Here is a 17,942-nt window from a genome sequence, read left to right on the forward strand (position 1 = left end):
GCAGGTTTTCTTTTCTTCTTTTATTAATCTGTCAATGAAATATCCAAATAGCCTTCATATATCTTCTTTTTGTAGTGTGAGTAATATACAGATAAACAAACAGCTTTTCAGATAGTTCATTCAGTAGTAACGTCAGTGGTGGTGACTGGTATAGCCTGGACAAAATCCAGCTCGACTTTTGGGTCAAAGAAAGTACATGGGGAAGAATTAGGAGGAAAAACTTTCATTCTTGTCGGGTAACTCAAAGAGGGGAATCGTTTCTTATCATATGCTTGTTTCATTACCAAAGCAAATCTTGCTCTTTGTTCCATTACTTCTTTTGGATAATCTTCGTAAAAACGGAGCTCAGACTCACTGAATCTGAAAACTCTGTTTTCTTCCCTGTCGCATTATTTGATCTTTTATTTTAAAGTGATGAAAACAAGCCAAAACAGATCTTGATCTGGTTGAGTCTTTAAATTTCGAAGTGGACAGCCTGTGTGCTCTTTCAATAGCAAGTAGCTGTGATGAAATAGTCAGAAATAGATCATGAAAGAGCTTACCAAATTAAACAATTATGTCTCCATTTTCAGCTCCTTACTGCAATCCAATGATTCGTATGTTGTTTCTGCGAGACCTAGTTTGCAAATCAATAATCTTATTAACGATTTTTTTCCAAACAGGTTATAGTTTCAGACAGTTTTTGCTTAGTTAACTTCAATTCCTCTTCATGATTAGTAACTTGAGTTTCCATATCTTTAAGTTTTCCCAGAAATAAGTTCATTTCATTATATTCTTTTCCAGTTGATCTTTAATTGCCTTATTCTGATCTTGAATTGATTTCAGTGTCCGAACAATATCTTCAGCCCATGATGGCATTTCATCAGATCTTTCCTTCGATGTCTTTCCTTTTTCATTACCTTTGTCAGTAGGTTCATGCAGATTCTTCCCACTTCTCGTAGACATAGACATGTCACTCCCCTTCAAGAATCAGCAATTAAAAATTTGAAATTCAAAATTTAAGCTGTGAGCGGGAGAGAAAACTAAGAGCAGCACAGAATTAGTGCTACTCCATCGACAGACAGAGACAGTCTCCATTCACCTGTAATATTAGTTCTCTTTGGGGTTGATAGGCATTTGAAAGCCCTGGTCCAATGATATGTCAAAGCTCATTGCATTCAATTTTGGTCATTGTCAGGCCAATCCATATTATTTGTTAATGCTGTTGGCTAACTTAGTTGGTAAGCATTGGAGCAGTAAGACATTAAATTGGGGGGGGGGCAGATTCCCATCATTAAAGGCTTGGTCTCCTAAGAAAGTGCTTTAGCAGGCCACAAAACTCATACAGTGTCGATATGCCAGACATGGGTTCGGGATTCCATGTTTCCCTATCAGTTGTAACTTTAGACTGACATTCCTGCCTTTCTCTCCTATGTAGACCGGCCTTGGTTTGCTTACGTTGTTTTTCCTGCTGTTGTTTTCGGCGCCCATCCATCCATTCATGCTCTGTTTGTAACGTCTCCCAAACTTTGGTGTTCCTTCTGCAGTACTTACCTCTATCCTAGTGGTCGCCAAGCTGTTGATTGTGATCGACTAGTCTGCTTTTGAGATTTCCTCAGTAGATCCTGGGAAAAGGGAAGAAAGGAAGAAACTGTTGAGAGATTGTTCCCGGGTTGTGGGGTTTTAGTTCCATTTTTTCTACATGCGTGTAACTCCCCCGCACTACACAGTATACTTCAGTGGTCCCCAACCACTGGGTCGCGAGGAAACAACATGAGTCAGCTGCACCTTTCCTCATTCCCTGTCAGCCCACTGTTGAACTTGAGTGCACGCGAGGTCATCAGTCGCCGAACCGCAGTGACACTCTCATGCCAGAGATCACCAGTTGGCCTCGGGCGGCCGGTGGGAAGTGCCGTCACTACTGGCCTGGAGTGCTGCCTCTAAACCTGTTTAGCACACTGAATGTTCGTGGGGAATCTGGTGCTAAAATATTTGCCGTCGACCTAATTCGGGCTCAGCGTTTCATAGGTATCAGAGCAGCTACCATGCTGTGATCTGATGAAACAAACTTTTGTCGGCTGATAGGTTCTACAAGGGGGGGGCGGGCGCGTGCCCTGTTACACTCCTTGCTCAGTCGGTCACTCTCTCCAGACTGTCTACCACGGCCCCAGCACAGGGACCTCCGGCCCTGACATTGTCCTCTCAACCAACCCACGACCAACCAAACCAAGCCAAGGCATCTGGTGGAGGGCGGGCAGGAGGCTGTCCAATGAGGCAATGAAGCCCTCAAATCTGCTTCGGTACCCCGAGTCCAAGCACCCTGCACTTAAATGCAAATGTGTTGAGTTTTTTCAGCGGAGAAAACGTGAGCAGCACGGGACAGAAGCTAAGTGCCGAGAGGCGCGAAAACGATATTACGGAATAGACTGATCATAAGGAACCTGCTTCGAGTATCGCTGTATCCCTATCGTGGTTCACACCCCCACCCACCCCATCCCCCGTCAGCCGGTCCACAAGAATATTGTCAATATTAAACTGGTCTGCGGTGCAAAAAAAGGGCGGGTGCCCCAGTGTTTATACATTATTTCTACTTCCAGGTTGTGGGGTTTTATTTCCGGTCTTTTCTGCCCTCCTGTGCATGCGTGTAACTAATTGATCTGGGTCGATCTTGCATTTAGTAAGGCCAAGGTAGGGGATCTTGGGCTTAAAATGGTTGGTGACCACGACTCTATCCCTTTATCACATGCATTATTCCTCCAACTTGCTGATAATATACTGTTCCACTTTAAAGGTATGTCACATATGGAATTTATTCCAGTTAGCCAAGGATTTCCTTCTTCGCCACTGTGTGGTGTTGGGAAATCATGTACAAGGCAAGTTACAGCAGTAGTTTGCCATTGCCTTCTGCTGGGTGAGTTGTTTTGTTCACCAGCTCTAACCCAGCACAGATGAAACAGTGTAAGGGAGTCGGCTGGATTCGAACTCGGGACCTCTTGCCTCTAAGTCCAACGCTGAAGCCACTATGCCACCAGTGGCATAGCCAGCAAAGTTCTGCTTTACAACTGCCTTTTCCTTCCATTCCCTTTTCAACAATTTCCACTTCTTTCCTCAATTCATTATCCAAATCAAATTTACTGCTTGTTCTCATGAGATAATAACCCAGGCTCCTGCACCCTCCCCCATCCGTGGCCACATTTTGTTCCCCAATTTCTTATTCAGCACTGCACTCAACATTCACAAATATTTTTCCTTGTCTGAAGAACTCTCACACAAATTGTGTCGGGCTGCTGCTGGCCCACTCGTATCAATCGTCTGCAATTGACCAGTGGTCTCTAAGTAATTTATTGGGCACAAAGCCTCCTGCTCAATAAACAATGAGATAAATGTACCCGGCTGGCACCTCCTGCTTAATGGATGAATTTACCTGGCATGTCTGCCTCCTGGCCACTTAGTAAAATTTTGCCTACCTTATACAAATCTCCCAACAAATTCTTTCCTGATCCTGTCAAGTTATGTGATCAGCCTTGAGTGAGGCACCGTACGTCCAAAGGAACTAACGGTGAGTGACAAATACCCATTGGGCTTCCTTTCGGTCTCCGCAGTCCCCGGAGTGGTCCAGATGCTTTCTCAGCCCGTCTGCTTGGCACTACCTATATTGGGATGCTGTTCATGATGCCAAATGTTAAAGTTGAATCTGAATAAAACTCAGAGGACCAGCTTCTTATCGACGCCATGGTTTATTGTGCATTCAAATGCCTGCAGGAGTTTTGAGACCCAGTTGTCAAAGGGGAGCACTGCCACCTTCTGACAAGTCGAATGACTTGGGTTACAGCCATATATTTATAAATAGTACATCCCATACATTAATATTGCAAGATGTTATTTGAACTGGCACACACACTAAGTGTGTTGATGCAAAACTTAATTACTTAGATAACAGAGTTTGGTTTTAATTATAGATGGGTGGACTGTCCAGTCCTTATCAGTTATTCCCTTTGCAAGGCCCTGACTTAATTACAAACAGATGTTCATTCCTGTCCCTATCAGTGAGTCCTCCTCCAAGGATACTCACAACAAGGATACAATGTATAATCTTATCAGCTCTCAATGTGTCTCTCTGCAAGCCACAGAGAACGGGTAATGAGTCTGTCTTAGCTAAACGCTGAAGACGGAGTTCACCAGTTCAAAATTCCTATTCATTCCAAATTATTCTTTTACCCAGAGGTTACACAGGTTCAAAATGAATTTTTTATATACCCTTAATTCGTCAGGAGGGTTCAGGGGAAATCTTTATGCCCAATATAGAAACTGGTGTTACCTGTGTGTATTGTGGCAATGCAAGAGGTGCTGGAGAATTTGTAAGTGGGAAGAAGTGGAGTAATATTTGCAAATCTGACTTTTTAAAGCATAATTTAGCAAGCAAACCACATATGGGCAATATGCAAAAGCTTTGGTGAGAAAATCCTTCATTACCCGTTACAGGCCTACTACATAGGTTGTGTGAGAGTGCAGATGAACTCGATCAAACCCAGGGGAGATCAAAGTACTTATCAACAGTGATTTGCTAGCTGTGAAAACAATTACCTCTCTGTATAAAATTTACTGTGCACATGTCACCGAGTTAAAAATAGTGCACAGTACAGGATTTGAGTGCACAGTGGTCATTACAAATTAGAGGGGACATTGGTGGGAAGGTGGTGAGACCTCCAGTGTCCCTGATGTCCTCACCTACAAGATGTGCACCCTGTACGTTAAGGAGATGGAACCTGAAATGGATAAATTCCGGATCATCTGGGAGTTGGAGAGGGTGATAGATATGACATGAAGAGAGGTGAGTTACACCCAAGGAGCAGGACACAGGAAACTGGGAGAGAGTCAGGAAGGGGAATGAGGTTAAATAGCCATTGCGGAGAACTCTTGTGCCCATCAAACACAACAAAAGGTAGACCACTTTAGAAACTGGTGGTGAAGGGGATTACCTGACAGTCAAAGGGGTGATAGGGGATTCATTAGTTAGGGGAACAGAACAAGAGGGGACTGATATCCAAGTGGTAAGGCATGCTAGTGCTAGTGAGGGTGAAGCGGGTGATGTGGTTAAAATAAGCTGTAAGGGGAATGGGAGCCAGAATGACCAAACAGATAATGGAGAGGGTGAATTGAATTGAATTGACTTTATTAGATACATACTTCATAAACATGAGGAGTAGAAATCTTTATGTTATGTCTCCATCTAAATGTGCAATGTGCAATTTATGGTAATTTATGATAGATCGTTTGTACACAGGACAGTCAATATAACATCGAAATGCAATTGTATCAGCATGAATTAATCAGTCTGATGACCTGGTGGAGCCTGTTGCTCCTTTTGCTGTGGTACCATTTCCTGGATGGTGGCAGCAGGAACAGATTGTGGTTTTGGTGAATTTGGTCCCTGATTTCCTTTGGGCCCTTTTTATACACCTGTCTGTGTAACTGTACTGAATAGTGGAAAGTTCACCACTACGGATGTGCTGGGCTGTCCACAACACTCCCTGAGGTTTCCTGCAATTAAGGGAAGTACAATTCCCTTACCAGGCAGTGATGCAGCCAGTCATGATGCTCTCAATTGTGTCCCTGTAGAAAGTACTCAGGATTTTGGTCCCCATCCCCAACTTTTTCAAGTATCTGAGGTGACAGAGGTACTGCTGTGCTCTTTTCACAACACAGCCGGTATGCACAGACAATGTAAGGTGCTTTGTGATGTTTATGCCGAGGAACTTAAAGCTGTTCACCTTCTTAACCCCAGATCCATTGATGTCAACAGGGGTTATCCTGTCTCCATTCTTCCTGTCGTCCACAATCAGCTCCTTTGTTTTTGTGACAATGATGGAGGGTTTGTTTCCTTGACACCAGTCAGATGTTCAGATCATAGATAGATTCAGCAGTTAGATGGTTGAGCCTGGTGCAATGAATGTGCTGAGCTGTGTATATCACAATGCAAGAAGCATCGTAGGAAAGCCAGATGAGCTCAGGTAGGGAATTATGATATTGTAACCAATATTGGGACTTGGTTGCAGCCAACAGTCTCAGGGATTTAGAGGAACAAATTTGTAGAGAGATTGCAGACCATGCCAATAAACAAAAAGGTTGATTCAGTAAGTGATTTTAACTTTCCACATATTGACTGGGACTCCTAAACTGTAAAGGACTAGATGAGGTAGAGTTTGTCATATGTGCCCTTAATCAATACGTAGAATTCCTGATGTAGAAGTGTGCAATAAGCTGTTAGGAAATGATCAGGGCTGGTGACAGAAATTAGTGATCATAATGCCATGAGATTCAAAGTAAATATGGAAAAAGAGAGGTCTGGACCACGGGATGAGATTCTAAAATGGAGAAAGGTCAATTTTGATGGTATCAGAAAGGATCAGACAAGTGTGGTTTGGGACAGGTTGTTTCCTGGCAAAGGAGTACCTGTAAGTGGGAGGTCTTCAGATGTGAATTTTTGAGGATGCAGAGTTTGTATGTGCCTGCCAAAATGAAAGTTGAAAGGTAACTGGTCCAGGGAACCTTGGTTTTGAAGAGAAATTGAAGCCTCGTATATATTATTCCACTAAATGCCTCAGACTGTTGGGTGCTACCGAGACCCATTAATGACTACAAGTCATAATTCCACGCACTGAGCTCATCTGAATTTTTTTGTTGTCTTTTGGTTTCTCAAAGCTTCCGAATATTTGTTCTTTTGTTTGCCCTCTCTTTGACATTTATGTTGGCTCTGGCTTCTCATTTTAGCCACAGTTCTGTCCTCCTGTCTTTCTGATGCTTCCACTTCTGTGGAATCACTCAGGTCCCAAATTGCTCCAGAAACTCCAGCCACTGCTGCTCAATTGTCACTCCTACCCTTTCCCTTCCAAACAAGTTTGGCGAGCTTCTCTGCCATATAAACATGGAGAAGTTCAGTAAAGAAACAGGCTATTTGTCCCATCTAGTCAATGCCAAAAAAGCATTTAAACTTGCAGTGCGATCTGGACCAGCTGGCAAAATGGTTTGAGAAATGGAAAAAGGAATTTAATGCAGACAAGTGTGAGTTGTTGCACTTTGGTCTGACCTACCGAGGGAGGTCTTTCACAGTGACTGGTCGGGCACCGAGGAGTGTTGTAGAAGAAAGGGACCTGTTGTAGAAGAAAGTCCTTAATTCACTGAAAGTGGTATCACAGTTAGATAGAGATGGAAGGGAAGATTTTAGCCCAATGGCCTTCATGAACAAAAGTACTGACAACAATAGATGAATGTTATGTTGACTTGTAGAAAACATTGGTGAGGCCTAATTTGGAGTACTGAGTACAGTTTTGGTCACCAACCTACAGGAAAGATGTAAGGACTTTGAAAGAGTTCAGAGAAAATTCACAAGGATGTTGCCAGGTCTGGAGTACTTGGGTTATAAGGAAAGATTGAACAGGTCAGGACTTTATTCCTTGGACTGTAGGAGATTGAGGGGAGATTTGATTGTGATAGAGGGGCATAGATAGTGTAAATGCAAGCTGGCTTTTACCACTGAGATGGGGTGGGAGTACAACCAGAGGCCATGGGTTAAGGGTGAAAGGTGAAATGTTAAGGGGAATATGAGGGGAAACTTCTTCACACAGACAGTCATCGGGGTGTGGAATGAGCAGCCAGCTCAAGTGGTGCATGCGAGCTCAATTTCAACATTTCAGAGGTTCATGTAGGTACCTGGATGGTAGGGGTATGGGAGTGGGCAGTTTAAATAGTTTAGCACAGACTAGATGGCCCAAAGGGCCTGTTTCTGTGTTGTAATTTTCTACAAGAATGTGAAATATTACAAAAATTCACTCTGTCTTTTTAACAGTTGTGCGGACCAACCACTCACCTCAACAGGAATTTTTAATATGGCATTAAAACTGTGGCACTTTACGTTAATAATACATAAAAGAAAATCCTAGATGCACATCAAGAAAGACTAATTGCATGAGACTGGTTTTGTTACTGTGGGGCCAGGCACCCATGCAGCTCAGCAGGAACAGGGAATAATACCAATGGAGAGAGTCTAACTCCACCAAGGTACAAATTGGAGATGACAGAAATGCCCCATTCTTATAGAAACAGGAAGAGCATCAAAGAATTGATGGTCATTCCAGATACCAGCACTCTGCCCAGTCAGGAGATGATTTCTCTGTCCAACTTGGGTAGAACCTCACTGAAACAGTGCGATACCAGGTCAAACCTTGGTAACTGAAGTAATCTCATCTGAAATGTTGTCCTACACCCATTGATGGATTTTGTAAATCTTTTTACAGGTTAAAAACAAGAAGGAATTTGTCTCCAGGAAGTTCAAACACGGCACACCAGTTTTGTTGTCTCTGTCTAGATATTTAAGGAGCAAGGGATTCAATCGACCATCCTTCCTGCTCAACTGTGGGGAGGGATTTATTCGGTCATTTGACCAACTGGCAACCCGTCATTTTACACAGGAGAAAGGCTGTTCACCCGTTCAGACAGTGGGAATGGATTCAGTCGGTTATCACAATTGAAGGTACATCAGTAATTTCACACTGGGCAAGGCCATTCACCTGTTCTGTGTGTGAGAAGGCGTTCAGTCGGTCTTCCCACCTGTGGACACACCAGTCAGTTCACACTGGGCAGAGGCTGGTCATCTGCTGAACATCTGGGAAAGGATTCACTCTGTCATCTGACCTAATGGCTCACCAGCGTGTTCACATTGGGGAGAAGCCATTCACCTGCCCAGTCTGTGGGAAGGGATTCACTCAGCCATCCACCCTACAGAGTCACCAGCGAGTTCACACTGGAGAGAGGCCTTTCACCTGCGCAGAATGTGGGAAGGGATTCACTAAGTCATCCACCTTACTGGTACATCAGCGAGTTCACACTGGGGAGAAGCCATTCAGCTGCTCAGTCTGTGGGAAGAGATTCACTCAGTCATCCCACCTACAGAGTCATCAGCGAGTTTACACCGGGGAGGGGCCGTTCACCTGCTCAGAATGTGGGAAGAGATTCACTTATTCATCCACCCTACAGAGTCATCAGCGAGTTCACACTGGGGAGAAGCCGTTCACCTGCTCAGAATGTGGGAAGAGATTCACTTATTCATCCACCCTACAGAGTCATCAGCGAGTTCACACTGGGGAAAAGCCGTTCACCTGCTCAGTCTGTGGGAAGGGATTCACTCAGTCAACCCACTTACAGAGACACCAGCGAGTTCACACTGGGGAGAAGCCGTTTACCTGCTCAGAATGTGGGAAAAGATTCACTGATTCATCCGCACTACAGAAGCATCAGCGATTTCACACTGGGGAGAAACCGTTCACCTGCTCAGAATGTGGGAAGAGATTCACTGATTCATCCACCCTACGGAAGCATCAGCGAGTTCACACTGGGGAGAAGCCGTTTACCTGCTTAGAATGTGGGAAGAGATTCACTCAGTTATTCAATCTACAGAGACATCATCGAGTTCACACTGGGGAGAAGCCTTTCACATGCTCAGTCTGTGGGAAGAGATTCACTGATCTATCCACCCTACTGAGGCATCAGCGAGTTCACACTGGAGAGAGGCCGTTCACCTGCTCAGAGTGTGGGAAGGGATTCACTCGGTCATCCCACCTACTGGCACACCAGCAAGTTCACATTGGGGAGAAGCCGTTCACCTGCTCAGTCTGTGGGAAGGGATTTACTCAGTCATCCAATCTACAGAGACATCATCGAGTTCATACTGGGGAGAAGCCGTTCATCTGCACAGTCTGTGGGAAGCGATTCACTGATCCATCCACCCTACTGAGTCATCAGCGAGTTCACACTGGGGAGAAGCCGTTCATCTGCTCAGAATGTGGGAAGAGATTCACTGATTCATCCACCCTACGGAATCATCAGCGAGTTCACACTGGGGAGAAGCCATTCACCTGCTCAGTCTGTGGGAAGGGATTCACTCAGTCATCCCACCTACAGAGACACCAGCGAGTTCACACTGGGGAGAAGCCGTTCACCTGCTCAGAATGTGGGAAGAGATTCACTGATTCATCCGCCCTACTTTGTCATCAGCGAGTTCACACTGGGGAGAAGCCGTTCACCTGCTCAGAATGTGGGAAGAGATTCACTGATACATCCACCCTACGGAAGCATCAGCGAATTCACACTGGGGAGAAGCCGTTTAACTGTTCAGAATGTGGGAAGAGATTCACTCAGTTATCCAATCTACAGAGACATCATCGAGTTCACACTGGGGAGAAGCCGTTCACGTGCTCAGTCTGTGGGAAGAGATTCACTGATCTATCCACCCTACTGAGTTATCAGCGAGTTCACACTGGAGAGAGGCCGTTCACCTGCTCAGAGTGTGGGAAGGGATTCACTCAGTCATCCCAACTACTGGAACACGTCAATTCATAGTGGGGAGTGGCCGTTGTTATGAATCCCTAGGTTTCGTTTGCTGTGGACTGTCATTTTAAGAGAGAGAAATTAAGAAGTCTGACTTGCAGCTTGTTTACATCGCTCGCAGCTTGTTTCGTTTTAACCGAGGACACAGACACTCAGAGTCAGACGGAGACGGATGAAAAATGAAAGGATTGAAACCAGGGAAATAGTGGCCAAAGGTCACTGTTTAGAACATTCCTATGCCCACAAGGGTGGGTTAATTATCCATTCGCCGTACATCGAATGTGTGGTTGTCATCTCATTTAACCCATAGGAGTGGATCTGATTTGGGATATCCTGTTTAGACCACTTATGTGTTAACCCTTGCCTGTGTGTGATGTGGTCATTCATTTGAAGATGATACCCCTCATGACAAGTCACATTCGGTGATAATTCGTATGTAGATTTGTAAAGATGATGGATAAAATCTACAGCAACTGTTCTCTCATTTTAACACTGTGGAACCTGCAGAACAGACAGACAGACAGACGTACTTTATTGATCCTGAGGAAAATTGGGTTTCGTTACAGCCGCACCATCCAAGGTAGTGTAGAAATATAGCAATATGAAACCATCAATAATTAAATAATAATAAGTTAATCTTTGCAAGTGGAAATAAGTCCAGGACCAGCATATTGGCTCAGGGTGTCTGACACTCCGAGGGAAGATTTGAAAAGTTTGATGGCCACAGGCAGGAATGCCTTCCTGTGATGCTCAGTGTTACATCTCGGTGGAATGAGTCTCTGGCTGAATGTATTCCTGTGCCTAACCAGTACTTTATGGAGCGGATGGGAGTCATTGTCTAAGATGGCATGCAACTTGGACAGCATTCTCTTTTCTGACATCACTGTCAGAGTGTCCAGTTCCACCCCCACAACATCACTGCCCTTATGAATGAGTTTGTTGATTCTGTTGGTGTCTGCTACCCTCAACCTTCTTTCCCAGCACACAACAGCAAACATGATAGCACTGGTCACCACAGCCTCGTAGAACATCCTCACCATCGTCCGGCAGATGTCAAAGGACCTCAGTCTCCTCAGGAAATAGAGATGGCTCTGACCCTTCTTGTTAACAGCCTGAGTGTTCTCTGAGCAGTCCAGTTTATTGTCAATTCGTATCCGCAGATATTTTTAATCCTCCACCATGTCCACACTGATGCCTTGGATGGAAACAGGGGTCACCGGTGCCTTAGCCCTCCTCAGGTCCACCACCAGCTCCTTAGTCTTTTTCACATTAAGCTGCAGATGATTCTGCTCGTACCATCTGACAAAGATTTCCACCATAGCTCTGCACGCAGCCTCATCTCCCTTGCTGTTCGACATAACTGCCTTCTCTTGACATTTACCCTAAATTACAAATATCTCTCCCATCACCTATTTTGTGGATAAACTGAACTTTCATACTTTACAATCTCAGGACTCCAAGCCTTGTTTCCCCTGAGCTCAATAGTTTGGGAGTTAAATTTACACACATATATACACATAACACTGTTAATTTTCGTTTAACTTGCTTAAGTTACTATATTATAAGTGGATACTAATAAGCATTGTGGTTTTCACATCAAAAACAGACTCCAGTAGTAGTCTGTTGCTGCTGGTTCGTTTCTGAAGCGTTACGGTTCTCCTGCATCTGGGTTATGATCAAATTTGAGGATTGATTAATTATCAATTTCATTGGGGAAAACTCTTTTGATTTATTTCTGTTTGGGAAATTTGCAGCAATGGATGTTGATCGATGTCAGGAAGCGCCAACCTCTGAGGCATTAGAGGACGCCAGAAGGGTTGAGTTGTTGAGTATTGCTGAAAGGTTAAAACTTGTTAAGGTGAAATTGACAATGAGGAGGGCACAGATGCAGAGGGTGATAGCTGAACATTATGTATCTGAGGGTGTGTTTAAAGTGGAGGAGTTGGAGGTGTTTCCTGAAAGTAAACCTCGTGAGCTTGAGCTCCAGTACAAGTGAGAAAAATTAAAGATTGAGGCTGCGGAAAGGCAGAGGCAGTTTGAGGCTAGAGAGGCAGAAAAACAGACAGAAAATTGTCTCATAAAGTGTGATAAAGGGAAAGGCTTAGCATGCCTATACTGCTTTGCCAGTTGATGAAGCAGCTGATTTTTTTTTATACTGCACCAATCATCGCCACTGGGCTATAAACGTGCAGGAGCAGTGTGTGGTTCAGTGCTTTGCTCAAAAACACTCACACTGCCTCGGCTGAGGCTCGAAAACATGACCTTCAGATCACTAGTTCAACACCCTAACCAGCTGGCCACGCACCACACATTATGACCCAGTGAAACAGGCTGTGCTCAAAGCTTATGAGTTGGTCCCAGAAGCATAAAGGCAAAAGTTTAGAAATTTGAAGAAACCTGTGAACCAGACTTATATGAAATTTGCTTATGAGTAATTTGAGTGTATTGCCCGCTGGTGCACATATAAAAATGTAAATGATGATTTTAACAGCTTGAACGAGTTGGTTTTAACTGAAGAATTCAATAAGTGTGTCCCTGATGACATAAAGACATATTTAGATGGAAATGATGCTGCCACTATGCAGGAGTCTGCTAGATTAGCAGATCAGTTTGCTTCAACTCATAAGCGTATGGTTTGGTTACCCTGAATAAGAGTTTCGAAAAGAGTAGCAGGGATGACCAGGGTAAACCAGAAATTAATGCTGGGATTTGTCACACTTGTCAAGTTTTGGCTAAACCTCATCAGGTCACCCCAGTGGCCCCACTGTGGTCTATACCTGCATTCTGTGAACCCTTTTCTAAAGTTATAGAGAATTATGTTGGCCCATTGCCAAAGACTAAAGCTGGCCATCAGTATCTGCTAACTATTATGTGTACTGCGTCCAGATTCCCAGAGACAATACCGCTCAGAAATATTAAAGATAAAACTGTGTCGAAGGCTCTTACTGAGTTTTTTTTTACTTTATTTGATTTGCCTCAAGAAATCCAGTCTGATCAAGGAAGTAATTTTACAACTGGGTTATTCCAGCAGGTAGTTTATGAACTGGGAGCAAAACAAATTACATCGTCTACATACCATCCGGAATCACAAGGGGCTTTAGAAAGATTTCACTCTACCCGCAAAACAATGATTAAGACATACTGTGTTGAAAATGGAAACGACTAGGATGAAGGAATACATTTGCTTTTGTTCGCAGTAAGAGAGTCGGTTCGGGAATCATTGGGCTTTACTCCATTTGAACTCGTATTTGGACGCAGAGTGAGGTGACCTTTGACCTTGTAAAAGGAGCGGTGGATTGATGGGGATGTACATGTTAACTTGTTAGACTATGTTTTAAATTTCAAAAATAAACTTCACCAATTCTGTGGTCTAGCGAGACAAAACTTAAAGATTTCTCAAAACAAAATGAAGTGTTGGTTTGATAAGCAGGGTTGTGAAAGAAAATACCGGGTGGGGGATAAGGTGCTTGCCTTATGTTGGCGAATCCACTTCAGGTGAAATTCAATAGACCGTATGAAATAGTCTCTCAAATTAATGATGTGAATTATGTTATTACAACACACAACCTACGTAAACTAACACAACTGGCACACATAAATATGATAAAGCCTTGTTTTGACATCAGGCACCATCTGTGAGTGTTGTTGTCAAAACATATGAATCTGGCAACCCTGAGCTTGAAACAATTGACTCATCTGAGACTTTTCACAAGCCAAACGTGGTCCCAGTTAGGCTAATGAACTCCGTTGTTCCAGAAAACATTGATAACAAGTCGGCTCATCTGCAGCCAAAGCAACAACAACAGCTGAAGGAATTAATTCTGAAGTTTAAAGATTTCTTTCCTGATGTTCGCAAGCAAACCACGGTCTCATTACATGATGCAGATATTGGTCAAGCCAAACCGATTAAACAACACCCATATCGCATGAACGTAGCGAATGTAAATTGGCTGAGCAATTGTTGTAAGCGTGGAAACAGATTCAGTAGGTCTCAGGGGCACAGATTAGGGGAAGGTAAATGAAGTAACAAAAACAGATGCCTATCCTATCGCTAGGATAGATGATTGCATCGATAAAGTTGGAATAGCTAATTTCTTACAAAGATTGATCTGTTGACAGGGTATTGGTGTGTTCCATTGACGGACAGACATAGAGAAATTTCTGCCTTTGCGACACCATCTCGGTTGTATGAATACAATGTTTTGCCTTTTGGAAAGAAAAATGCTCCAGGAACATCCCAGAGAAAGACTGATTTTGAAATTCGAGGGTTAGAACACACAGATGCCTATATTGATGACTTAGTCACAGGGAGTGACACTTGGGAAGAGCATATCTCTGATTGGTAAGAAGGCTCTTAGAAGGTTTCTGGGAATGGATGGATATTATCGTAAGTTCTGTAAGAACTTTCCTGCTCTCGCTCTTCCTCTGACTAATCTCCTGAAGATGGGTGAAAAGTATGTTTGGACCGAACCTTGTCAGGAGACATTTGATCGATTGAAAGATATTATTTGAGATTAGGCCAATCAATGTAGTATTCTCAGCAAATTTAATTAGCAGATTGGAGCTGTGGGTGGCAACACAAGTCATGGGTGCACAGAGAGTAAAGGAGAGGGCCAAAGTGACAACCCTGTGGGGTATGTGTGCTGAGGGTCAGAGAGACAGAGGAGATGGAGCCCACTCTTACCACCTGCTGGTGATCTGACAGGAAGTCCAGGATCCAGCTACACAAGGCAGGGTGAAGGCCGAGGTCTCTGAGCTCCTTGTCGATACTTAATGCCTTTGTATGGCTACTGCTCTGCCCATGACTGCAAGGAACTGCAGAGAACTTTGGAGAGCAGAGAACATCAGAGAAACAAGCCTCCACTCCATGGACTCTCCCTACACTTCCCCTCCCTTGGAAAAGCAGGCCATGTACTCAAATAACCTCATAACCTGGACATTCTTGCTGCAAACCCGCTCCCACATTGGCGGAGAGATACAAAAGCCTTAAAGTGCGTAACACCAGGCTGAAGGATGGCTTCCTGTCTGCAGTTATAAGCCAAATGAATGATAAAATGGACTCGGCCTCACAATGTAACTCGACGTGACCCTGCACCATATGTCTATCTGCACTGCACTTTCTCTGCAGCCATAATACTTTGTTACAGTTATTTTTTTGTTGTCTATGAGCTCAATGTACTGTTGTAATGTATCGATCTGTGTGGATGGTACATCAGGCAAGATTTTCACTGTAGCTCAGTACGTGATGATAATAAACAAATACACCACTTTAATTGTGTGGAAATATTAGACAGACTGAGCTTCTGCTCCGGAACCACAGAAGGAAACTGACCAGTTGTCATTTCTGTGGAAAGCAAATATATGGAAAATGCTTCAATCTCACATTACGATCTGCGGTAACTGGGATCAGGTGACTGGCGGTGGGTCTCCCATATCAATATCAGAATCAAGTTTAATAGCACCAGCATATGCCATGAAATTCGTTGTCTCTGCGGTAGCAGTAGAACCTAATTAACAAAAGATCTTAACAATTGTGACTTAAAGTAAGTATATATATATAGTACAAAAATATTAAAAAAATGTAATAAGCTATTCTAATTGTGTAAATGTAATAATCTAATTTAATTGTGTGGAGCTATTTGATCCGGATCTCACTGCGTTCTCTGAAAGTGACAAAGGTGAAGCTACATGTACACGTAGAGCAGTGACCCGCAAATGCTGCAGATCTGCAGAAAAACGTGAACAGGAAACGGTATCAGGTGACGGGTGGAGGGTCTCCCTCCTGAACTGGTGACTCTGCTCCTCGGCCCTAACATGCTGCCCGACCCATCCGCCGCATTCTCCACATTATTCCATATTTACACCAGATACATGTCTACTTTTCCACACCATATCTACCCCGATCCCTTTCCCTCCACCCCCAGGTCACAGAGTCACGGGCTCGATTCCCATCCCCTTTTTCAGAGACTGGGATCACTGGTTCAACCGGTAATGATGTTCTGCATTTCAATGTGTTCACCTCTCAGTCCTCGATTCTCTAAATGACATTTAGAGTTACCACATTTGATCTTTCTTCAGGTTATGACCCCACCTCTCCAGGGATCAGTCAAGTGAATCTTCATTGCACTCTCTATAACAAATACTCTCTAACCTCATTGTTTATGGAATTAATTTCCATCTTCTGCAGCCCCGTGTTGCCCCAACCACTGAGCTCCCACCCCTGTCACTATTTTCACCTTCCACCTCCCCCCTAACCTGAATCCACCTCTCACTCCCCAGCTCATGCCCCATCCCTACCCCTCACCTCTTTTCTCTGACTATTTCCCCTCCACTCTCAGTCCAGAGGGAGGGTCTCGGCCCGAAATGTTTACGGTCCATCTCCCTCCACAGATGCTGCCCGACCCACTGAGTTCCTCCCGCAGTTTGCTCTTTGGTCTGTATAACCCGTGTTAATATGGGGAGCGGGATTTTACACCATATTGCAGGGTTAGGGTTAATGGACTTTTCGGTGAGACAACAACATTAATCACGGCTTTCATCACTGAATCCAGTGTTGTGGGATGTAAAGTCCCCTGTTATGTGTCCGGCTGTGCTATGTTGTTGGTGAAGTGGGCAGCGTGGCGTTTCTCTCGATTCGGGTCACAACACTAGAATTGCCAGCGGGATCCACACACAGTGTGTTAGTCAGCAGAAAACCTTTCGTCCCTGCAGTCTTTGTCTCCTGGTAAACTCGACACCCTGACAATGTGGACCATAGATACCCCTTCCTCTCAGAGTCAGGGGATCATTCAGACAGCTGATCGCTGAGAGGAATTATATTTATTGGTCACTAAAGTTCGCCCAGATACGTTTGGACGGATTTGATGTGGAGTTCGGGGTGTCAGAGTGACAGGGCCGGACGGCCGAACTCCCTCCGTTGTCCAAACATCCTTCCAGGTGAGGCGACACTTCACCTGTGAATCTTCCGGGGTCGCCGGTTGTGTCCGCTGCTCCCGATGCGGCCGCCTCGACACTGGTGACACCGGCTCCTCCGCAGTTGTGCGGGGTAGGAATGTTTTTAACGGGTGTCGATATTTTTCTTCTCTTTTGTGCGGGGGGGAGGGGTGGGTTTTGGGGGTTGATGATCGGGATGCCGTCCTTTTTGATGCGGGGGGTGGGGAGGGAGTTTCATTTTTTTCTCTCTCTGAACGACTTTCACGTTTTCTTTGTTTTGTGGTTCCCTGGAGAAGGAAAAAAACTCAGCGTTATTGATGAATTCCTGCTTTGATAATAAATTCTTTGAACCATCCACTCCGAGCGGGACTTCCCGGTGTCCAAACATTTCAATTCCGATTCCCATTCCCGTTCCGACGTGTCATCCCATCCCTTGCCAAGATGAGGCCACCCTCAGGGTGCGGGATCAGCAACTTGTATTCCGTCTGGGTGCCCCCACCCACCCTGATGGCATGGATATCGATTTCCCCTTCTGGTGAACAAATTTACCTCACACCCCTCCGTCCCACTCCCTCTCATCCCCTCTGTCTTTGTACGTCCTCTCACCTGCTTATCACTTCACTCTGGGTCCACTGCTCCATCCCTTT

The 17,942-nt window shown here is 44.4% G+C and overlaps 1 protein-coding gene across 1 annotated transcript; it reads left to right on the top strand.

Moving 5' to 3' along the window:
- The first annotated feature begins 7,121 nt into the window (after positions 1–7,121).
- LOC132390528 (gastrula zinc finger protein XlCGF26.1-like) lies at positions 7,122–12,985 on the top strand. Its single transcript, XM_059963146.1, has one exon. It carries the CDS (start codon positions 8,674–8,676, stop codon positions 10,372–10,374), a length of 1,701 nt encoding a protein of 566 aa, XP_059819129.1. The 5' UTR covers positions 7,122–8,673; the 3' UTR covers positions 10,375–12,985.
- Positions 12,986–17,942: the final 4,957 nt, after the last annotated feature.

This window comes from Hypanus sabinus, unplaced genomic scaffold (genome assembly GCF_030144855.1).
Source record: "Hypanus sabinus isolate sHypSab1 unplaced genomic scaffold, sHypSab1.hap1 scaffold_944, whole genome shotgun sequence".
Classification (NCBI taxonomy): domain Eukaryota; kingdom Metazoa; phylum Chordata; class Chondrichthyes; order Myliobatiformes; family Dasyatidae; genus Hypanus; species Hypanus sabinus.

Coding starts and splice junctions, on each gene's coding strand:
- LOC132390528 (XM_059963146.1), top strand. CDS start 8,674: ATGGCTCACCAGCGTGTTCACATTGGGGAGAAGCCATTCACCTGCCCA.